Source organism: Delphinapterus leucas, chromosome 8 (assembly GCF_059928025.1).
Source record: "Delphinapterus leucas isolate spDelLeu-1000000601 "Yukka" chromosome 8, BTC_Dleu_Yukka2, whole genome shotgun sequence".
NCBI classification, from domain to species: Eukaryota; Metazoa; Chordata; class Mammalia; order Artiodactyla; family Monodontidae; genus Delphinapterus; species Delphinapterus leucas.
Window position 1 is genome coordinate 79,976,677 of NC_143136.1, and position 24,455 is coordinate 80,001,131.

General features: G+C 42.8%; 1 protein-coding gene across 2 annotated transcripts; it reads left to right on the plus strand.

Annotated features, from left to right (window-relative positions):
• The first annotated feature begins 3,283 nt into the window (after positions 1 to 3,283).
• On the plus strand, positions 3,284 to 23,353 carry RND3 (Rho family GTPase 3). 2 transcript variants are annotated; one of them, XR_016394158.1, is made up of 6 exons: positions 3,284 to 3,684; positions 4,170 to 4,257; positions 16,508 to 16,617; positions 19,509 to 19,643; positions 21,308 to 21,629; positions 21,726 to 23,353. XR_016394158.1 is itself a non-coding variant. In XM_022569695.2 (5 exons), the coding sequence occupies exons 1-5, from the start codon at positions 3,535 to 3,537 to the stop codon at positions 21,557 to 21,559; spliced, it is 735 nt and encodes a 244-aa protein (XP_022425403.1). In that variant the 5' UTR covers positions 3,284 to 3,534; the 3' UTR covers positions 21,560 to 23,353. The 2 variants fall into 2 exon arrangements, 1 of the variants encoding a protein (XP_022425403.1); XM_022569695.2 differs by having other exon boundaries at positions 21,308 to 23,353.
• The last annotated feature ends 1,102 nt before the right edge of the window (positions 23,354 to 24,455 follow it).

The following is a 24,455-nucleotide window of genomic DNA, read 5'->3' on the forward strand; positions in this document are numbered from 1 at the left end:
CTCTGTGAGAGCAGCAAGCAGGCTGGCTTGTTTACTGTTACATCTACAGTTTCTAGAACAGTGCCTGGAATATAGCAGGTGCCTAATAAATATTTGTTGAACTAAATGCTAAATGAATTTTTTAATATATTGAGTATCTACTACACAGTGAGTAGTAGAGACTCAAAGAAGACAAGGAAATAATTCTTACCCTAAAGGGATTCAAAGCCTGGGTGACTTAAGGCAGTTGGTTTTCTACCCTATTACACAGCCGTTAAATTTCACTCAGCAGGGACTTCCCTGGTGGTGCAGTAGTTAAGACTCTGCCTGCCCATGCAGGGGACACGGGTTTGATCCCTGGTCCAGGAAGATCCCACATGCTAAGGAGCAGCTAAGCCCGTGCGCCACAACTACTGAGCCTGTGCTCTAGAGCCGGTGATCCACAACGAGAGAAGCCACCGCAATGAGAAGCCCACGCACCACAACGAAGAGTAGCCCCTGCTCGCTGCAATTAGAGAAAGCCTGTGCACAGCAACGAAGAACCAACGCAGCCAAAAATAAAATAAATTTATTTAAATAAATAAAATAAATTTATTTAAATAAATATAATTAATTAAAAATTTCACTCAGCAACTGGCAGATTCCTGGAGATTCAGGTCACCTGATTTCCAAAAATAGTCTATGATTCCAGATTATTCATTAAAGTGATTAGGTCTCTCATTTTGCCTGGGCCAGACCCTGTTTACAACTGTTGTTCTGACCATTAGTGGTACCCCCTTCTGCTCTCAGAAGTGTCCCAGCTTATATGATAAATTACATGCTCATCTTATTCATTGTCAGCCAAATACTAATAATTCATAACTATTGCTGTTAGAGCAGCTTAACCACATAAACTATATCAATTCAGGAATGTGGTAGGTCAAATCATATTTCCAGAAAGGAGCAACTTCCTAAATTAAAAATCTGAGGAAAAAAAAAAAAGGGTGGATCTATTCTCTTAGCTCCAATTAGTGAGTGCACTCATGAGGCCAGAATTTCCCAAGATATGTTCAACAGTTCTGAGAAGTGAAAATGAGAGTTACGTGTGAAATATAAAGTAGGTGGAGGATTCTTTAATGTGCCAGAAGCTATCCTGCAAACTTCACTTGCATTTCCTCATCATTACTATTATGACTCTCATTTTACAGATGACGAAATTGAGGCTTAGAGAGGTTAAGTAACTTATCCAAGGTCTCACGGATACACTTCTTTGTGACTTCCTGCCCCCAACCACTATGTCCATTGCTTCTCAAACAAGTAAATAATGAGATCAAAGTTTCCTGTGCTTAAGTAGTTTTGAGGAATGCTGGGTTAAACTATGTTAGGTATGCTACCTTTCTATAGAGCTTTTTACTGTTTGTAATATGTCAAAGTGCTTGGCACATCTTCAAGGGGTGATACGGGCACAGTGTCTCAATCACTAATTGGGATGCAGGACGCTTTTTGTGAGCACACTTTCTGCAGAGCAAACTTTGGCCAGTGCTGCTTTAGTAATCTGAGCAGGGCCAGCGATCCCCTTTTCTATGAGTCAGCCCTGTGTGTGTATGAACACAGCCCTACACACTGAGTCAGTCTTCCTTTGAGCGGCTCCAGTTTTCTCTACTCTGAAAGGAAGAGGAGACCATCCTTGGATCCCTGAGTCTTCATGGTCCTAGGGTTGATACTTACATGTATGCTTTTAACCACCTATCATTGTGCCTTTTCACTCCCCATACTGAACTTTCTGGTTTTTCACCTCATCTTCTTCTCATTTACAAACCTAGAAGTGTCCATGGGGGAACTGATACAGTTTTGTTTTGTTTTTTTTGGCCAATGTCCTTAATACAATTTAATAGGTGAAACCTCTGCAAAATTTGTCATTTGCAACAACATGGATGGACCTGGAGGACATTATGCTGAGTGAAATAAGTCAGAGAGAAAGACAAATACTCTGTGATATCACTTATATGTGAAATCTAAAAAATAAAACAAACTAGTGAATATAACATAAGAAGCAGACCCACAGATATAGAGAACGAACTAATGGTCACCAGTGGGGAGAGGGTAGTGGTGAGGGGCAATACAGGGGTAGGGGATTAAGAGGTACAACCTATATGTATAAAATGAATAAGCTACAAGGATACATTGCACAGCACAGGGAATATAGCCAATATTTTACAGTAACTATAAATGGAGTATAATCTTTAAAAATTGATTTACTATATTGTACACCTGAAACATATGATACTGTAAATCAACTATACCTCAATAAAAATTTTAAAAATAGGTGAAACCTCCTGATCACTTGAAGCACAGGAAATGAAGATGAGAAAAGAAGGACTTTTTTATAGGGTAGAGAGAACAAACGTGTGGCCATTTTTAGTCCTCTCTGAGACTTTCAGGTGGGTGGGTAGGGGGTAGATGTGGAGGCGAGGTGGAGAGGGAGTGAAGGGTTGTACCTGCATTTTTCAGCTAAGCAAATTTCTATTTTCTGGGTCCAGCCTAGGGTGCTTTGATTTCAGAGAAAGGGAAGCTACAGATAAAGGAATTAAAGGGCAGGATCAGAATCCCTCCTACCCCCTCTTCTCACTGACAGGGACAATGGCTGACCTTGTGTGTTTAGGTCCCTAGTGCAGTAGGATTGAGTTTCCAATGGCTTTGGTCACTCAGTTATGAGCATCTTCCACTTTTCTTTCTTCTCCCCTCCCACCTCCCCTTCCCTCTCCTCAAAACCTTTTCTCTCTCCTCCTGAGTCACTGGAACTCACTGGTTTCTGAAGCCACTCTTGCTGTGACCCAGGCAAGCCAGTTCCGGCATCGGAAGTACCCCGGCTTAGCTATTGTTCCATGGCCTATATACCTGATACAAAACACTTTCTAACAAAATGCAGCCACTTAACCCTTCCCCACCCTTCTGTGTTGGGCAGGAAATGTTTTTGCTTTCATAAATGTTCATTATGAGGCTTCCGTAGATCAGCGCCTATGAAAACGTTTTTTCAAGAAATTCTCATAAAAATCAATATGCACAGACAATTCAGTTTCCCACCTCCTCCTTGACTTGTACAGTCCCATCTTTCAGCAAAGCGTCATTGGGGTCTTCAAGTCGTCTCAGAGCCTTGGTCTGGAAATCGATCCCGCATGGTCACCCTAGAGGGCGCATTGTCTACGTGTTCTGCGAGGAGCCAGACGGCGCTCGCTCCCAGGCTCCATAAAAGGGGAGGAGGCGGATCAGTTTCCTTCTCTCATTGAGAAAGAGGATTGGAAGGCCGGGGGTATAAAGCCGCGCAGAGAGCGTGAAACAAAGCAGTCGGATCGGAATTGGACTTGGGAAGCGCCGTGTGGAGTCAGGCATAAAACTTGTCGGAGGAGAGGAATGAGCCTGCTCCTCTAGCTCTCCTCGTCTGCGCGGCGCTTCAGGGGTTCCCGCCAGCCTTGCGATTTATTTTTATATATCTGCTTTTTATAGAAAGAGAAATATATATATATTTTTTCCTCTTAAGTGAAAATTTCTGTTTCGAGAGAAAATAAGGCAAGATCAATGAAGGAGAGAAGAGCCAGCCAGAAATTATCCAGTAAATCTATCATGGATCCTAATCAGAACGTGAAATGCAAGATAGTAGTGGTGGGAGACAGTCAGTGTGGGAAAACCGCGCTGCTGCACGTCTTCGCCAAAGACTGCTTCCCAGAGGTGAGTGTGGCCCGCCGGGGCTGCGAGGAGGGGGGCGGCCCGGGGGACCCCCGCGTCGAGGTGGGTGTCCCCTGACTTTCCCCCCTTCACCCGTTTTTCTTTTTTTCGGCCGTCTTTCTCACCATTTACTACTTTCCTCCTGGTTAGACTGCCCGGAAAGGGAAAGTGGGCTGGAAACGTTGAGGGGTTGGGATGCGCCTGCACGTTCTGCTGCTAGCTTCTGAAACTTGTTCGGTCCTGTGTGCAGAATCTGGGGTTGGGAGATTTGGATCCTTGGGTCTTGGAGGATACGGGTGGGGCGAGAGGGAAGTTAGGGGTTTCGGAAGGGTCCGCGTGTTCAGCGTGAGATCAGGTGGGTGCGGGTTTTGGGGTTTCGTTTTTCAGTTGGAGAGTGGGGAGGCGATTATCAGAGGGTGTTCTGCGGGTGTCGTTCATTTTAAGATAACCTCTTTGCCCTCTTTTTTTCCCCTGTCCATCTTGTCCAGAATTACGTCCCTACGGTGTTTGAGAATTACACGGCCAGTTTTGAAATCGACACACAAAGAATAGAGTTGAGCCTGTGGGACACTTCGGGTAAGAGAGTCATCGGACCGCGTGGCGCTCGGGAGGGTTTCCAGCCGCTCAGGGGTGCGCAGCGGGTAGCGGGACTCCGCGCCTGGCACGCTCTCAGCACGGGCCAGCGCGCCACCAGCGCTCGCTCTGCGCCGCTCCTTTAACTTTGCTTCTTACGAGGGATTCCCTGCTGGGTGAAAATTGTGTCCCTTCTGAGTGGGGGCGGGGGAACGACATTGGGTCGGGGAGAAAGTTGTGGGAAGAGAAGGGCGTTCTTTGCCCGAGGGGTGACCCAGTGGTAGAAAATGCTTGTAGCCGGGTGGCCGCGGAGCTGTGCCCGAGTCGTCTCGGGGCGGCCGGGAAGGCCAAATGTTGGGGGCATGCGTGTGCCGCCTTGGAATCAACTGGCTCTCGGATGCGAGCGCGCCCCTCCACGATCTAACCTATTGCTTGGTGGGTAGGCGGGGAGCGCGGAGAGGGTGGTGGGAGGTGGGAGAAAATCCCCAAAGCAACGCAGTTACAGGCGGATTCCATGCTTGGGGAGAGAGTGAAGTGAGCGCAAGCAGCCGCGGCGCTCGTGACGCCTACTGCCTGGAATGCGCTGGCTGCGCGGGCAGCACCCGGCGGGCGGTCGCCGGGCCTCCTCTCCGAGCTGCAGGCCGGCAGCCCGCGCCGCCTCGGTGCCGAGCGGCAGATCCGAGCCTCCCCCGCCCCCGTGAACACTTGGTGTCCCCCGGCCCACGCCATTCCCTCCTGACCCATTGCATCACCCTCCTCCAGTCTACAAGACGGGCCGTCCTATTCGCCTTTGACCTTCCCGTCCAGTTGAATTATTGGCATGGTGAATTATTTTCAAGGGTCTGGGGTTCAAGGCTGGGTTATCGCCTTCCCACGCGCCCACCCACCAACCTGGCGCGCGATGGTAGGGAGGGCCGGTTACAGCGCGGAGGGGAAGGCTTCCCCGCGCGGCCGTTAGGGGTTCGGGCTGAGCCAGGCGCGGTGGGGGCGGGAGCATCCCCGGGAACCTCCGGCTGGAAGCCAGGCACCCGCCGCCCCAGCCTGCGGTGCCTGGCGGCGGAGCGCCGTTCCCAGGAAGGGCGTAGCCTCTGGAGCAGGAGGACGAGCCAGTGGGAAGGCCGGGTGAAGGCCCCTGAGCTTAGGCCTGGGAGTTTAGCAGGGAGCTGGGCTGTCGCGGGTGAACCGAGCCAAATCCCGGGTGAAACTAGGGAGGAGAAGCACGCGAGTGCCAGCACGCAGGCTTTGCGTCGGGCGGGGAGGCCCGCGAGGTGAACCTGCGCTCAGTTGGGAGTGGCCTCGTGGAGGTGCTTCTGGGCTGTGCGAGCTTCCCACAGCCCTCGACTTTAACCTCTGGAGCCCCCGAGGGACGCAGGGGATTAGAGAGCACAAGGAAGAGACCTTGACTGACAGGGTCGCCGGAGGCAGTGCCGGCACAAAGGCAAGTGAGAAGTCTCGCTCGAGCGCCTCTCACGGTTGGTGCCAGATGCTCCTAGGGCTGCCGTAAGATATGCAGATTTTGTTTCTCCCTGGAGAGTCAGGCTCTTCCTGGAGCCTCGCCAAGGGTAGCAGAACCGGGACCTCACCGTGTTTGTACTGAGGATTGCACACTTGAAACTATAGGGAAGGTGGTGATAGACGGAATTCTAGTATTTTCTTATTTCAGTAGTTTCCATCATCAGATTTGTACACAGCCTAGTACTTAATAGGCTCAAATTCCCAGACATATCATGGTATTTGTTACGCCTAGTGGGCAGGACAGCTGGTATGGTACCAATAATTAACACCGATTCTCAGCCTCCTCCCCCAGCCTGTTTGGACCTAATGCGTGATAAGAATTATTTAGGTATGGGGTCTGTGAGTCTGATCCGGTCGTTGATACAAAGCTATGTTTAGATTTAGCTGCTGGTTACCACAGACTTCTGTATGCAGATCCTCTACCTCCCTGAGTCTCATTTCATCATCTAAAAAAAAAAGGATACAGAACCACATAATGTGCAGGATCTCTCCCAGCTGTATACTTCTTGACTTTAGATCACCAGACAGGCAAGTCTTTTTGTTTCCAGGATGTTGGTTGGCTTCAGCTCTTAGTCCCAGTGGATCTGCCATCCCATCCTGCAGTTTTCACGACCTACAAAGCAAGCCAGGCTCTGAACAGAGCCACTGCTTTCTGGTGAATTTAAGAAGGAGACACATTTGGGCAGGGAGGGGGCATGGGTGGGCTTATAGGAATATTGGGTTGTGTGTCCCATCTCAAGCTTCAGCGGTCACAGAGTCACAGGACCACCAATGGAGATTTTAAATTAGGTGCCCAAAGAGTCAAATTGACTTTTTTTTTTTTTTTTTAAAGAAGAGAAAAGGCACATGTTTAACAAAGCCTAGAAAACAAAATGTGGGCAGTTTATAGTTGGAGGCTCTGCTTCACATGTGCAGGTAAATATCACTTCGTATAATTTCAAGTATTTAATCCAAACTACAGTTTGCGGTCTCTGCACACATAGCATCATGCCTTGCACACAGTAGTCACCCAATAAAATCTGTTGAATGAACAAATGAATAATCATATGCGTCGCTTCCAAGGAGATGAGATTCCCTGATATTTATTACCACTGAATTACCTGTGCACAAAGAATGGCAACTTTATAAATATTGCCTTTCATCAGATTAAAGATAATCACCTGAAATGAAGCCTGTAGTGAAATAATCACTTCTATTTTTGTTTAATGAAACAAAACCTATGCATATTTAACTAAAATATAAAGGTTTGAAAAGACTGTGATTAAGAAAATACCACACAGCAAAATTATCCAGTAATGAAATCTTAGTTCAAATTTAGATTGAGTTTTATACATAATGGGAAAAAGGCATAAAGGAATTATTTAGAATCCCATTGTGTTGTTTGTGAGGTGAAATGTGAGTTAATTAAACACAGTCATGAAGCATTGCCTGGATTCTAGGAATAGACTGTTTCCACCAAAAATGTTTTATCATTCATGAGTGGAATACATCTAGCAAGAACTGTTGCAACAGCAACGAATCATTTCAAGTATCTTTAACCGTTTTTCATTTCATCTCAAGCTTTTCATGGCAAATTTCTGAACAGGATTATTTTTTGACAAACATTTGACATTTTCTTTGCCCACTAAGACATTTATTTAGTTTGGGTTGTGAAAATAATTGTGTATGCCTGATGCCTCTTGATACATTTATTTTTTCCAACTGCTATCAGTTTAACTCTGGAGAAAATATCCAAGCCAAGTGTCTAAAGTCCTAAATGTCAGATTTTTTTTTTCCCCTTCTAGAACTTTGTGCAAGTTAGAGGGAAAATGAGGCATGTAACTTCTCCTACATAGGGAGAGAGATGGCATAAACTTTGCCCTTTGAATGGCATTCACATCCTGGTTAGCCTCCTAGCAGACATTAGGAGATGGAAGCTGTTCTCATATCCGGTTTCTGTACTTGGACAGCTTCTCATAAGGGGTTCTCCTTTTCCCCCAGCAGCATACGATTATGCACAGGCAGAGCTCTGCCAGTTTGGGTGTAGGAAAGAACATCAAGTGGAATTAGGATTTGTGGGGCTTCGTTGCACCAAGAGAAAAGATAATTCATTCCCTACTTTCTGAGGCACAGTAATGTATAGTCTCATTTTCTCTCTCCCTCTTTCCCTCGTCCTTTCTGCATCTACTATGTGCAGGGCTTCTCTCAGGCCTTAGAGATACAGAGTTAATTAAAATATGGTCCTACCCCTAAGATGCATACAGTCCAGGTAAGGCAGAGAGTGGGGGGAAGGAAGCTCTCCCCACTTAGTGAGGTTCACATGCAACCTATGATGAGCCAATTTTGTCAGATTCTTGAACCCAAGTGCCCTTTCCATCTGATTGCTGTGGATTTCCCTTGTTAGGCATCCCTAGCGCTGATAGATCTTCTAGATCCTCAGGCAGGAAACTTTTCCCGCCGCCCCCAAGGCACACACCAATTAAAGAAGCAGCCACAAATGGCACTTTGCCAGTCATTTTCTTATGGCTGCTTAAAGTTATTCCAGCCCCCCTAAAAGGAAACACAATTTGAAAAGATACACGCACCCCAATGTTCATTGCAGCACTGTTTACCATAGCCAGGACATGAAAACAAGCTAAGAGTCCATCGACAGAGGAATGGATAAAGAAGATGTACATGTATACAATGGAATATTACTCAGCCATAAAAAATGAAATAATGCCATTTGCAGCAACATGGATGGACCTAGAGATTGTCATACTGAGTGAAGTCAGACAGAGATAGACAAATATATGATATCACGTATGTGTGGAATCTAAAAAAATGGTACAAATGAACTTATTTACAAAACAGAGTCACAGATGCAGAAAACAAACTTATGGTTACATGGGGGAAAGTGGGATGGGGAGGGATAAATTGGGAGATTGGGATTGACATATACACACTACTATATATAAAATAGATAATCAACAAGGACATACTGTATAGCACAGGGAACTCTACTCAATACTCTGTAATGGCCTATATATATGGGAAAAGAATCTAAAAGAGTGGGTATAGGTATATATGCAACTGGTTCACTTTGCTGTACACCTGAAGCTAACACAACATTATAAATCAACTACACTCCAATAAAAATTAAAAAAAAAAAAAAGGAAACAAAACCCTCTTATAAATAACGGCACTGTGACTCCTCTAAAAGGGAGGATTTTTGACTATCTCTAAAAGGTAGTCTTTGGATACAGGTCTATGATTTCTTGATTTTAATGAGAAATATTTCCTATTCCCTTTCATTGATAATAAGATGAGCATTTTGATTAAAAGTTGCAGAAATGCTCCTGTTGATTTTTCAAATTCACTCAGTGAGTTTCTGCAAAACAATGGGTAATGGTTTCAACATTTTGAAGTGATAAGTGAGACCAAAGTAGTCTTGTGCTTCAGAATCTGCCAGATTTGCCAAGCATAGAGGCAATTTGTAGCATGAAGCCAGTGTCTACTAATAATAGAAACTTTGTCACTTAAGGATCACCATATCTTTTCCTAAGTGATTTGATTGCAGTGTAATTTCAGCACATGTGATTTAGGGAGTAATAATCATTCATTTCAGCTTTTAACCAGGGCAAGTTAATGCACATTTTATTTAAGGCATATTGTGAGTTTTAAAATACTCAATTCAGCTGCTAATATTCGCCCACAATAACTATGCTGTTGCCTCATAAACATTCTTTTGAATCCTGTCCTGATACAAGGTTCTTTTAGGCCACGAGTGCTAAAGTTAGCACTTCCTGTACTAGCTTTTAGCAGTATTAACAGAGGATGTAGTATTCTTAGAGAAGAGAGGAAAATCTTAATTACTCATGGCCTGACTTTGAGGACAAACTCCTCTATAGCCATAAGTCTGCCTATCAATATATTGTTATATTTATAGATCATACATCAGGTTTGAAGAATAGTCTCAGTGACAAGCACTCTTGAAATAACGTTTCAGCAATGTGGAGGTTAGTAAATAATTAATCCAGAAAAGCAGCATCAAAAGGATCACTGGTCCCTTTTTTGTGATTTAAGATGTAAATTAACACATCAAGGCAAGACTTATAGAAATGATTGAAACCAGTAAACATTTTTTTAGGGCATTTGGTGTGCATGAACTCTGCTAAAGGCTGTGGGAGCAGGGACAAGCCTGGCTAGGACAGTGCCTGCCCTCAAGGTACTCACTGTCTAGTACTTGTTTATAGGAGGCTGGGCCTGGAGGTTCTAAAGCTGGATTCACTTAGCAAGAAGATCCAAAAAACTGTTGAAGGCTGCAGGGCTAGCCCAAGCCCCCTGACTTGTGACTCATCGAAGCCCACCACAATTTCTTCCTCATCTCTCGAAGTTGACTCAGTTCTTAAGAACTCTTTAACATCCCTCCCACTTGGAAACATGCTTACGTTGAATGACTATCAGGGAGAACAAGATTCTGAAAATTGAGGAATTTTAACCTTGTTAGAGAAAGGGGGAGGGCAAGAATTTATGAAGAAGCCAAAGAAGGATGGGTGCTTGTGTTGTGAATATCAAGGGCAAAATTGCACAAAACCAGTTAGATCATAGGTAGTAATGAGCTCTAGGAGCTTAGAGTTCCAAAGCCAGGTTCAACTCTTGAGTTTTCTCCCTGAAACTCTGTAAGAGATGTGGGTTAAAGGCAAAACAGCCCTGAGTTTGGATTGTGATTTCTAGTAAGAAATACATAAAACTGCATTTGGAGAATTGTCCACTGTGCAGTGATTTCTGTGGAAACTATAGATCAAAAAAAGGAGGAAGATATAAATTCCCTTTCTAAGTTTATATCTGTGTCTAGATCTCTGTCTCTCTCTGTCTCTCTAATTTAAACCCCATTTAGTGTCAGGTTTTTTCCAATCTGGTTTCTTGCTAAGTTGCACATTTTCAGTGAGGCATCCAGATGGATCATTCTGATGCCACCTGAAATAACCAGATGTTTTCTCATGAATCCAGTTCTTTTGCGTTAGATGTGACACCAAGGACCAAGTAGTTCCTCCAGCTAGCTCATGGTGTCTGGTGGTCCATGCCAAATGAATTACTTGTGTCTCAACCATTTTCTGACGCCCTTTAAATGTCTCCTCAGTTACTATATATTGCCAACTTTACTCAGAGACCCCCTTGACATAACAGAAATTTCACTGGCATGAACGTAAGCTGCCTCAGAAGTCCAACCAGGTGTTGTGCACGTTAGCTTTGAAACATGAGCCTGATGACATAGTATGTGGCAGGGCAGATTCACTCATGGGTTATTCCTGAAAGATAATATAATTTTTTTAGAAGTATACCTATCTACTCGTATCCCTAAAGTTCTGTGACTTACTATAGTTCCACTTTAAGTAAAATGTTTTGATTCTTATATTTTTAAGGTATCTCAGTAAGATTGGGAGTTTAACCCTAAACCTTTATTTAAAGCTCAAAAATAGTCTTATTTCTACCTCTTTGACTTTCTATACAACTACGTATCTGCATTGTTCCCGGAAATTGAAAATATTGATTCTTTTCTCAGTAGCAACAGAGAAATGCCCCCAAATTTTCATAAAATCTGTTTATAATTTCTGTTAAGCTGAACCTATAGAAGAAACAAATAAAATATCCTTCCTGGCAATACTTGTTGCATATTTGAGGGCCTGGTACCTGTAGTGCAGACTGCTTGGAAAAAGAGTTCAACAGTCTTATACTGAGCCAGACCCAAAGTTCTGCCTGGACTTGATTCACATTCCTGAGATGATTGCTGATTTGGAGCTTTCACTCTGAGTGGAGATGGCATGACGAAATGGAATCTTGTAATAACTGGGCAGATCATCCACATGGTAACTGCTGTTGGGTACAGGTGTTCCCTTGGTGATCACTAAAAATACCAAAAGTTAATATATTTTCTCTCCCCAAAATATGCAGTATCCCTGATTTTATTGTTCTAGGTAGGAATTTCTTATGGGAGAAAGAGAAGTTGTTCAATTTAAGGTTCAAGTAAAAGAAGTTGTATTTATGAAATAGTCAACTAGAGTTTTCAGTTCTCAAGCTCCTATAAAGCCTCCTGGTGTTTGAACTCGTTTTGCAAAAGGTTCCCTAAAGCCTCCCTTTTGGGCATGAATCTTCTTACATTTAATTATGTACATATATGGTGTGTTCTCTGTCTTTGTGAAGAGATGACTTAAGCAGACAGGTATGTGTCTGCAGAAGTAGTTTCTGGGTGAGGCACTTTGTGACCATTCTTGGGCTGGAAAGACGGCTCTCACCCAGAATTAATGATCTTGAAGACAAAGATGGGTAGACCTGAACAGTTTCAGAAGCCTTTTGGAACTTTGCTGATGTTTGCCAAACTCGAAGGACTCAGAGAACCTCACATGGCACTATTCCAGTCCCCACCCAAGCAAAGCTTGTTCTCTGTGGGGTTTGGGAGCACACTTTTTGCATATGTGGTGTCATCGTTTCTTTACAGTGTGGAATTTCTTGAAATTTTCCTTTGGATGATCTGATGGTTAAATAGAAAGGACCTTGGAATAGTGCTGGGTGCTTAAAGTTACACAAAGTATAAGAGAAATGCTGCATCTGAGAACTACCATGTGCAAGAAAGCCTATTCCACGTGGTGAGTTTCATTTGACAAGCAAAGCTCAGTACCTAGACTAACCGACTTTAGATCTAGTACTTTCTTGGGTACTAGAGTACATACTACATGTATGTCAGTACCTACTATATACTGCAGTTAAAGTTCTGTTCTTTTCTACATAATACACAATTATTCAGTGTTCTTTCTTGCCTTGTGTTTAGTTCTATAGTTACCTCGGAAGCTTGTCACATGCATCTTTAAAAAAAATCTGTAGAAGTTAATATTTTACTGTTTGACTTAACAGAATGCTGTAAGGCTTTTCTGGAGGGATGGAGGAGTGAGGGGCAGGTATTGTTCCTGTCTCATCGACTTGCTTTCTGCTTCTTCCTTTGGTGTCACTTCTCCCTCCCTGTATTGCTTCTCACTTCATAGGGGCATTCCTGGAATTCCTCTTTATTTTTTCTTGGGTGACGAGTTAGCCCCCGCATGCCTGTGATCACACCATGCACCCTCAAGCTTTGCTTTTCTTCCTTGCTTTGTGCGGTAGCTTGGGCTTTATAGGCAAGAATTCCAAGCGCTTAAATGCAGAGTAAACACTTGCAAGTTACACTGGATTCACCCTCCCCCCCACACCCGGGTCCCACACCCTCCCACACCCTGCCCGAAGGTCGTGCTTAGCCGGTGGATTGTTAGATTCTTCCTGGTAGGACAGTTCTTTTATCATTCTCTATCAGTTTTCTTTTTTTACTCTGAAAAAATACAGACCATGGATTTTTCTATTCAAAGTTTTAACCATGCCCTATCAAGAAATATAATGGGGCTTCCCTGGTGGTGCAGTGGTTCGGAGTCTGCCTGCCGATGCAGGGGACACGGGTTCGTGCCCCGGTCGGGGAAGATCCCACATGCCACGGAGATCCCACATGCCGTGGAGCGGCTGGGCCCGTGAGCCATAGCCACTCAGCTTGCGCGTCCGGAGCCTGTGCTCCACAATGGGAGAGGCCACAACAGTGAGAGGCCCACGTACCGCAGAAAAAAAAAAAAAAAAAAAAGAATAAGTGGTCTTGTTAAGTTTAATGACAAATTACTCTTGTGGTTAGTGGTTGGGCAAATTATGCTTATAACTAATAAATGTGGAGATCAGTTTTATTACTACCTTTGGACACTCTTGTGGATCTAAAAGCGCTGTTCGTTAGCAAAAGTAATAGGACAGATCAAAGTGTCACTCCTAATTACATCTTGTTAAAGCTCTTAAAAATTACTTATGTATCTCAACAAGGAAGGTGACATATTTCTCATGAACCTTAATATATATATATATATATTTAATATGTATTTTCATTCAAAACATTAAACCAAATAAAAACAAAAGCAGAATCAAACCTCCATAAGAATTTGGTTTCATTTGCAAACTCCACTTCATTTTAAAGTCAGGCCAGTACCTACATTTTGAAGATATTTGGGTACACCCACTAAGTACAGAAGGCAGTTCCCTTGATTCTAGGAAGAGGAGTCTCCAGCAGCGACAGAGGGCTGAAGAAGATAAAGCCACATCCCCTTTGTGGCCATAAAATGGGAGGGGGAGAGAAGCCCAGTACACAAAGGGAGGGGTATTCTCTGCAGCCACGTGGTGGCTTGGAAGTTAAAACCATTCCTCTGGATTTTCCCAGTAGTTCAAATTTTGATTATTCTATTTTAGCACCCTTGTAATTCTCCAACTGTCTTTCCTTAATTTTGTGTCTGGGAAAGATGGTTTTCACTGTTATGTAGAGTAGTCTTAGATCAGAGATCAGCAGTGTGTACTTACTTTCATCTTAGTCAAAGATTATGTCCTGAAGGAATAAGGCACCTGGAGAAGCCTGTCCTCCAAAGTTCAGGTCTGCTGGAGACTGGAAAATATCCACAGCGAGATAGTTTTCTTCCCAATGGGAGTGATTTCCAAGAAGGGAGATCTCTGAAGCCTAGTTAGGTTTCTGACATCCTGAATTGTTGGAACACTGTGACTTTCTAGATTTGGGGTCAGGTCATCTCCTGCTAACTTGGAAGAGCGGAGGAAATCCTCGTGTATGTGTCTGGTATTTGGATTTCCACTCTGTGATCTGGAATTTTCTGATTCCATATTTAGAAAAAGAGATTCCGCAATAATTACAGCAGAAGCTGTGTCCAGGTTAGACTTTGGACACGGAAACAGAAGCTGCAATTCAGAAAGTCTGAACTTCACAGAACAAATATGGAAATGCCAGTGTATCCATGTATAGTGATAAGCCGTCTCATTTCTGATCCTCTCAAAAATGTTGAAGTTAATGAACTATTTGTGAATTTTTCTTGTAACCTCAGATTTTTTTTTTTTTGAGTGGCTGAGAAGGCAGCAGCCACAGCGTGTCATTTTCAGCAAACAGCCTTTCAGAAAGAAGCTTTCAGAAACAGCCTATTCTTACAGGCCTTACTATTTTAAATGGCTTTTTTTTTTTTTTTAACTTTAAACCCTTTAAGCTTTTGGAAAGTATCTTTTTGTTCTCAGTCTCTACCCATCAGGGTCCTGATTCCAGATGTGGGCAGGGAGCTGCTGTAGCTCAGGACAGATTCTGGCTTAGTTGTTCTATATTTGTTCACACTTTTCTTCCTGATTCCTAGAACATTTCCCTTGCTTCTTGCTTGAAGTTGTCACTTTCCATCCCTAAAGCAGCTGGTGAAAAAGCCACAGCATTCCTGGGGTTGCTTAGTGAATGCTAGGAGCCCACAATATCCTGTGAAAAGTGGATGATGCACCCTAACTACGGACAGTAACTTTGAGATCTCAAGAGCAGCCTCCTGAAAAATTTTGTTTTGATAGAACTGTAAAAGATTATTTGAAAAGCTTCTTTAGTTCTTTCTCTTTCCCTGACTTTGACTTTTGAGGTTTTGATTTATCAGGGGACAACATGTCATGTTTTTCTGCTAGAAATGGAAGGTGATGTCAAAATGAAATTGGGTTTCAAAAAGTCTGGTGGCTTAGATTTTTTTTCTCTATTCTGGAGTCAAATTATATATATACATATATATATATATATATATATATACACATTCCTAGGAAAATGATTTCATGTTGTGCTTGTGAAATGTCAGTATACTGAAAATGATTTTTCAAAAAATAAATAGCATGGCCGGCTGTTATTTGATTTTATAGGCACACCATTTTATAATAACTGGCCTCATGCAATTGCCCATCCTTTGGGATTTTTAAAAGAATGGAAGAAATTTCCTAAACGACCAGAGGAGGTTCTGTGGTTAAATTAATCGGCTGGTAACTTGAACCTTTAGGGAACCCTGGATTTAACTCAGGCTCAGATCCTTGGATCATGCCTTGATGTCACTCCCAGAGATGGAAAAGTGTAAAAAGGTGACAGGATCCAGTATGGCATTTATTACATTCTTTGGTTGTAACAGGAAGAGAGTCTATACAGGGTTTGGGGATAAGTTTAAGTACGCAAGCTCAAAGGTCATGGCTTATACAAACTTGTAACTTGGAGATAAGGTGGTGCTGATGAGGTTCACGATGGTTCTCTTTGTGTGGCTGAACCCACCCTTTTCCTCCCTCCCCCATTCTCCATTGTACTAACAGAGTGATCTTGAATATCGGGCTCTTTCCCAAGAAGTAGCTCCTGTGACTGTGCTTGCTACCACTCAGCTTTCGATAGCAACAGCACAGCCATAGCCATAGTTAAGACTTCTTGATCCGTTACTAAGTGACAGGCACTGCCCAGGTTTATTGAATCCCAGGTAGGTACTGTTGTCATCTTCCTTTCATGCATGAAGAATCGGAGGCACAAAGACCTGAAGCCGCCTGCCCCCGTCTTGCAGTGGTGGAGGTGGATTTGCACTCCAGACCATCTGGTTCCAGATGCTTCTGCCCTCCACCTAGGTGCCTTTGGGCTCTACTCTTTGAACTGTGCAGATTTCAACTTAAGATCCTGGCTCCTCCCCTCGAATTTAAGTCAGTTACAAGTGAGGTTTCCTTTTCTTCTAGTAGAAATGAATATAGTACTACTCGGCTTTTGTTTGCTTTCTTTTCCAAGAATTAGAGGAGATGGGAGCCATGTGACCATCCAAGGATTCAATTCAAAAGGGCAGAGTTCATGCATGACAGGCAAAGGGGATATCCATCTGAAAACTTGTATTTCTTTGTTTCTTCTCAGGTTCTCCTTACTATGACAACGTCCGGCCCCTCTCTTACCCAGATTCAGATGCTGTGCTGATTTGCTTTGACATCAGTAGACCAGAGACGCTGGACAGTGTCCTGAAAAAGGCAAGTGCTGGGGAGGGATGACGCAGATCAGTACTGGCCCAGATATGAAGTAGAAACATGTGGTTGGCTGGGAGCTCAAACACTGCAGTTAATTCCCTGCTGTATGTCTTGTAATTAAAACACTGAAAAGGACACTCGCACATTATAACAGGGTTTCCACTCCTATGTGTCCCAAGTTTTGATGATGAACCTGCTCAACATTTTATTTCATTTTAAGAAACAAAATACCCTTTTAAGAGCCTCTGTGTTTATCCTTTGGGTGGCAGTGGGACAGCTAAAAATACTGATACTCCATTACTGCTAAGTGTGTCTTCCTTCTTTCCGTCCTTCATTCACCCTGTAGCTTGTGCTTTACTTTACAGGTTTACTCTTGACCTCAATTCAGGGATTGAAATGAATGCAGTAATAGCTGTTTTAGTAAAGAAGCTGTATTTCAGTAGTGATGTTATTTATTAGAAACGGAAATAGAATAAATAGGGGAGGAGTAGGGGTGTGTTTACAGACATTAGACCAGGTAATGTCAGATACTAGTAAACACAGTCGTGTACACGTGTCACAGATGATATCACATAGCTAGTTTCTGGAGGCAAAGGTAGTGTGAGGTTCTGTAGGTGGGGAAGGAATCTGAGGAAGCTCTGGATGGAACCCAGGGGGGGTCAGGAGGAAGGCACCCTATGGCAGGTGGGTCACAGGTCCTGGGGAGGCTGGGCCGGGGGCGGGGAGCATTCCTTGGGCTCCGCCAACCTAGGACTAAGCCTCTGGGTAGGTAGAGAAAGGCATATGCCCATCCAAGGACCAGCGTGTATTAGCCTCTAGCTGACTTCTCAGTCCTGGCCTGAGTGCTGTGGGGTTTCGGAATCAGACCTTCCCTAGAGCCCCCTTCTTCTCCACGCACTCAGGCTTAGTCAGAGGATGTGCTTAAGAGCAAGGCAGTGTCCTCGTGTTTTGTGTGTTTTTATTAGTTTATTTTTCCCTATCATGTTTGACTGCTGGCCTTGTGTGTCATTATGAAATTAGGATTTGAAGGTTAATCATCCCCGCTACCCCGTCTCTTTACTAAACATGACAAATATAGTTAGTTCAATGAAATATGAATTTCTTAAAAGATTAAAGGCTCTTTTTAGCTTTCAATTTTGAGTAATGTTTGTATCTAGCACAAATAATGCGACTGTCAGATTCTGGCAGGAATACACCTTTCCTGCCTTCGGTGCTTGTGAATAATTGCTAGACCCTGGGGCAGGCCAGAGCCGTCACACAGCTGAGGAACAACGTAGCAACTTGTCTCTTGCTTGTCTGTAGATAAAAGAGACTGCTTATGTACTGGAGTTCTTACTTGATGTAGTATCGGGTTATGCATAATTTATGATGAAAAGCCTCGCTCCTGTTTTATTTTGCTTTTGTCTGCTAAGACCAAATGTGTAGTGACTTTGGCCTTAGAGATATTAATGAGTGTGTTTTACATTTGTGTGAAGTTTAAGGCTCATGATAATCCCTGCTATGGTTTGTCTTGATTAATTGAATCCTTTAAGTCCTTGAATATCAAAGAGGTTACGGTGACTTAGAGCTGGAGAGATCTTATTCTTTTTTTCAATTCACCTTCTAGTTCTTACTCCAGTGTCATCTAGCACATGATAGATGCCTCTAAATAGTGCTGGAAGGAAGGAGGGGAGGGAGGGCGGGAGGGAGGAGTTGGTGGATAAATTAGGCTCTTATGGAAAGTCTGTATTATTCCCTTCAATCCATGGGTGTGCTTTGGACTAGAGTTCATTGCCCACAGTTCTAGATCTGGAGATGTCTCCTCTAGAGGTCTTTTAAATTACTCCTGCAGGATGTCACTTTTATCTAGTATTATAGACATGACTTAATCACCCCCACTCTCTTGTGAATTCCTTTCCAGAAGACTCAGCTACATCTTAATCATCTCTGTAACCACCACAGTATTTCGTAGAGCACTGAGTACGTATTTGTGAATGTGGGCAGGGAGAGGCAGGCGCAGGTTCCCGATCTCAGCCCCGGTGCTGAGCTCTCCTGTCAACACTCTGAACTCCTGACTCTCACCCTGATGGCCATCTCAAGCTTGAGGAAGTGAAACCACAAAAAGTCATCCATTTGCCCTTTAAGAGGACAGTTGGAATTCCCTGCCAGGCTTTTCTGGAGGTTCTAAGAGTTCTTGTTGTCACATGAAACAACTAGCCAAAGTAGACTAAATTAATAACTTACGTCATTTAAGACTAACTCAAGGACATATGAGCCATGGGACCAGATGCCTCCCTGATAACCTGAGATGGGCCTTTGCAAATGTCATGGTCTCTGTTGATTCAGCCACACCAATGGAAGGTCCTTAAAGGCAGGACATTCTGTTCTGTTAACTCTATCTCCAGTCTCTGGAATCTCAGTAGAGATTTCAGCACATGGTGGCTGCTCAGTCTCTCTAGGTGGGATCAGTGAATGTACATCTGTGCTTGTGTTGGCTCTGCCTTATTCCCAGTCTCCCATGCTGGGAAGTACCAGCTCAACATATCCGAGGATGTAGTCACTTGTTAGAATATATAATTATTCTTAAGGCACTTTTATCTTTCAGAGATACCACAATAATTAAAAAATTGCCTTAGTTACTTTCTCACAACACCCAACAGGTCTCTTGCAGTAGGGACAGTTAATGAGTCACAGAGAAGAAGAATATGGTTCCCTAATGGATCCACTTTAAAAAGCAGCAACATTTAATGTCTAGGTAGAAGATAAATGCAAGTTTGCTTCTGCATCTGAAGTGACAATTTCTTTTAAATGTCCTTTTGGAGTCCCATTTCCAATGCCTGCCGGTGGAGACCTTGTTTTCCACTTTATGGATGCCAGCACTTTGTTAATTTTTCATCTTCTTTTCCCCCCCATAGTGGAAAGGTGAAATCCAGGAGTTTTGTCCCAACACCAAGATGCTCTTGGTCGGCTGCAAATCTGATCTTCGGACAGATGTCAGTACATTAGTAGAGCTCTCAAACCACAGGCAGACCCCAGTGTCCTATGACCAGGTACGTATGTAGTCAGTGGGCACACATAGATTTTAGAATGTCAGAAATGGAACATCATTCATAGGAAATAAAATAAAAAGTAGCTGCTTTTCTAAAGGCTCAACCAGGGGTCAAGGCCAGGCGCTAGCCCCTTTTTTTCCTAAGATGCAGAATGAGCACCATGTGTCCAGGCCGTGACCATCTGTAAACACAGATGAGAAGGGCTGGCGTTTCTGTGCCTCTGCCTTCACAGCAACTATCCCAGCCCCTTCCTGGCAGCCCATTGCTCAGATTAATGTAACAACTGCTAAGTGAGCACCAAAGTGATCTGGGAAAAGGTTTGGCTGAAATTGTGGTGATACTTTGATTCTGGACTCTCTCAAAGAGCTTTCCAGTACTTATTTAGCAGTTGACTGTGTAAGGATTCGTGTGTGTGTGTGTGTGTGTGTGTGTGTGTGTGTGTGTGTATACATAAGACGTGTTTGGAAAAAAAAATCCTTTAAAATGTGAAATGCTCTGTTATTCGGTAAGGGACTCACATGATATTTGATTACTTGAGTGCAGAAACAGTGGCTCATAGTCAACACTCTGTATCTCTGCAACTCTCACTGGGTTTAAAGTGAAATAGATTTTAAGAGAGAATGTGGTCAAAATCAGTAATACTCTTAAAGTATTACTCTTAAAGTTAATCTTATTTTACACTCAGCAACACAATACAATACAATACTTTAAAAAGGCCATTGTCAGTAAAATAGAGCACTCCAGAAAACTGTCTTTTAGAGCTTCATCATTTCTGCACGCATTTCCCTCAAGCATTTAGAAAGGAGGAGAATTGGTTTCAGAAGTTCACTCTCTTAAAACTTACAACCAGATTCTAAAGAGAGTTCATGTTGAAACAGCTAGAATTTTATTTAGTATTCATCGTTTGACCATTCATACTGTGGTCTTCTTTGTCCTTCATTCCAATTAACAAAAATCTGGCTAGGTAAATAAGTCATTTTGATGCACACATGCTTATTATTGTGTCCACTGGTTGTCTGGTCCCCATTTAGAAATTACATATTTTGTGTCTCCTAAGTAAGTTGTAGATGCTAGAAAGTATTATTCCTTTCCTCAATTTATTTTGTCCCTAAGACATAATCATATACGTTTCAAAATTGATTCTAGATTCTCTTACCCCTGTTTTTTGTACAACTTGTCTATTAGTCTTGAGTGCCATTTACGCTCAAGAAAAGAGAAATTGAGTGCCCCATGAGGTGCTGGAACAGGCTCAAGGGGCCAGATCACCCTGCCAGAGCATTTAAATTCATGGTCTTCAGCTTTTTTACTCTCTTCCAATAGTAAGATTCTCTGGGTAATTCTTAGAATCACCCATACTAACTATTTGATCGTGGCCCTTGTTTATTGATGACCCAATGACATTAGATCAGCCTTTAGCACCTCTGGGAAGTCAAGCAGTGTCTACTGAGTGATGATAATTGGACATCTTAGGATTGGGTCTTGGCTGCAAATATTTATGAAATAATAAATAAGGCAGTGCAAATGTAAAAAATTGTTTTTCGTCAATACTTAGAAAATTCAGTTAACATTAGAAACATTTTGCTATGCATTATTTCGTGATGTTGGAAGACACACTTCCCCAAAGGCTTATTGCTGATCACAGGCCCTTTCTTCTTGCTTCTCAGGGGGCGAATATGGCCAAACAGATCGGAGCAGCTACTTACATCGAATGCTCGGCTTTACAGTCAGAAAATAGTGTCAGAGACATTTTTCACGTGGCCACCTTGGCATGTGTAAACAAGACAAATAAAAACGTTAAGCGGAACAAATCGCAGAGGGCGACAAAGCGGATTTCACACATGCCCAGCAGACCAGAACTCTCCGCGGTGGCTACGGACTTACGAAAGGACAAAGCCAAGAGTTGCACTGTGATGTGAATCTCTGGTTATCTTTAGTGAGGACAAGGAAACCTAGTGTGGAAAACACCACCAACAAAAAAAAAAAAAGGTGAAGTCTGAGCAAAGTGCATAGCCAAAGTCACGTATTCTGGAGGCTTAGGAGGCATTTGGAAGGATGCTCATCTTTTTGGAATCCTGTCCTTAGGTTCGGCATGTAGAACAAGTGGTGAGAAGTGAGTTCATTGAAGAGTTTTGAAGCGTGACTTGAAAAATATGCCAAAAAAGAGAGATTCAGATGGGCTAGAGGGTGAGGAGGAATGCGAGGACCTCCAAGAAGAAAAACCACGCTCTGAATGGTGCTTGCGTTTTTGTTTTCTTTGTTACAATCTATTCATGGATCTCTACTTTGATTTAATTTTTAAGTGTTTTAATCTCCTTTACAAAAAGTATATATTAATACACCGTCCTCATTGGGGAACTGGTACTGTGACCTTAGCATTTAGTTTTCTAGAGGATGTGATCTAATTTCCTCCTAGCTCATCATTAAAATGGAAATTGTATCAGGACCCATGGGATATCCAGAGGAAAAGTTGGTGAGGCTTTGAAATCTTGCCATCCTGAAGATAGCTGAGCGAGATGGTTCTCAAGAAAGGCTTTTGCAGTCTTGCAAGATATGCAGACCAGCACTACCAAGATCGAATAGGTCAGCTAGAAAAAAAGTGTCAATTTTTATTCAGTCTGATGGTTCTGTTCATCCTTGTGATTGTCATTAAAAAGTGGTAAATTGCTCAATGTGATATTTTTGTGTGCTGTTTAGAAAAGAGGGTGTGTGGTTTGTTGTTGTTTTTTTTTGCCATCGTTGATAAAAATGCAAAGTCAAATAAAAGGTGTCTTGGTTTGACGTCATGGAATGGTCCAAGGGGGAAAAAAATGTAGGTACTATTTTCATCTGAAGAGATAACGAATGAAGGATAGTAGCAGAAAGCACAGTTTGTGAGTTAAGCCGTCCGGAATTAAGATACCAAAAGTACAAAGCAAAAAACCTCTTTTGGGATGAAGCTCCGAAGTTGGCAATATCTGATGATCAGTTTGTTTATTTCACTTTCTTTCAATGAACATGATACAGAAGGACCCTCTGATCCAAGCTTTCGAGAATCCTTAGAGGAAAATTATGTGATGTCAGTCCTGACACCATCCTAGGGCATTTCTAGAGAGTGACTGCTAAACCTCACTTAACCAGATTCCACCAAGGCCCGTGTTTGATACTTTATCACTATCGTCGCATAAAAGAGTCAGCATTTAAAATAGTTTACAGATATTTTTTGACCAGTTACTTTTAGAGCTTCTTTCAGAGAAGAAACCAGATCTGACCTTTTTATTGTTGGTGCTTGTTGAAAACGAGCTTTCTTTCCAGTGATAAAGCTTCATTTTTGAAGTGTTGAAGCTGTGCTCCCATTCAATTGTGGCAGGAAGGAGATTAAGGTAATTACAGCATTCAGTCTGTGTCTTATGAGCACTTTGTTCTGTCTCTGCAAGAAAATACCATTCCAGTCATTTCCCACGAAATACAGACATTTTACCAACATGCTATGCTTTGATTGATGCAGCATTATGCTTTGGGCAGTATTACGAAATAGCTGGCAAGTGCTTTCTGTATTTAAATATTGTAAAAAGAAAATAAGTTATAACTGTTATAAAGCAGAACTTTCATTGCAGTTTTTTAAATGTTGAAGTCACTTTGTATGTTTGTTTGGTCAATGTTTCTGCAGTATTTATTAAAACATACTTTTTTTTTCTTCAAATAAAAAAGTAACCATGTCTTTGTCTAAACGTGATCTGCCTTTTATTACCTACTTCCTGATATAACTGTTTAGTTTTCTTTAATAGAGGTGATTGCAAGATCTGACCTAACATTTCCTGGGTGAGTAGGCCTTGGAAGTTTTTGATTTCTGGCAGAAGTCAGAGTTTGTTAGGGGAAGATAAATCTGTGTATATAAAAGGTTTTCATAATGGGGGCTTCCCTGGTGGCGCAGTGGTTGAGAGTCTGCCTGCCGATGCAGGGAACGCGGGTTCGTGCCCCGGTCCAGGAAGATCCCATATGCCGTGGAGCAGCTAGGCCCGTGAGCCATGGCCGCTGAGCCCGCGCGTCCGGAGCCTGTGCTCTGCAACGGAAGAGGCCACAACAGTGAGAGGCCCGCGTACCGCAAAAAAAAAAAAAAAAAAAAAAAAAAGGTTTTCATGATGATTTCAGGTCCCAAGAAGGACATGGAGTGTAATTAGACTAAGTGATTTGACCATAAGCAGAAAAGAGCCACGACACTGCCTAGGATTAATTCGTAGGAAATGTGGAACTTTCCTTCAACACTTTAGTAATAAACCAGTATGATGCAGTCTCAGGTCACAGGTTTAATTCTGAGGATGAGCCTAGTTTGCTACCCTGCCCGCTGGAGCCCCAAGCCACACTTCCTAAACCAGCGTCCACCTTGCAACGCGTGCTGTTGTTCGCAGAAACCTATTGGATAGGTGACCCAGGACCCGGCTATTGCAACGATTAAGGGAAAGCACCAAAAAAAGGAAAGCAAAAATGATCTTGTTCATTGTAGCAGCATCTCTAAATAACACAGGACAATACAATACAGGCTTCCCCAGTGACCTGAAGCTATAAAGTCAGCATGGAATAGCTTAGGATCAAGAGAGGCCTGGGTGCCCATAAACCCAGTCTTTAGCTAAGACTCTTACACGCAAGTTTTACAGAAATGTCCAAAGATACTCCACATGGAGTATCTCACAGCTACTCAGAAAATCTCAGCTACTTCTACACAGCTAAGTCCCTTCATATAAAAACTGCATCCTTGCTTTTTTGAAAATGGCTTTCAAAGTCTGAGGTACAGTGACTTGCTTGGGAATAATTCTCAGAAACACAAAGCAGAGGGAT

Coding starts and splice junctions, on each gene's coding strand:
- RND3 (XM_022569695.2), top strand. CDS start 3,535: ATGAAGGAGAGAAGAGCCAGCCAGAAATTATCCAGTAAATCTATCATG. Junction 4,258..16,507: donor GAGCCTGTGGGACACTTCGG/GTAAGAGAGTCA, acceptor GTTTCTTCTCAG/GTTCTCCTTACTATGACAAC. Junction 16,618..19,508: donor TGGACAGTGTCCTGAAAAAG/GCAAGTGCTGGG, acceptor TCCCCCCCATAG/TGGAAAGGTGAAATCCAGGA.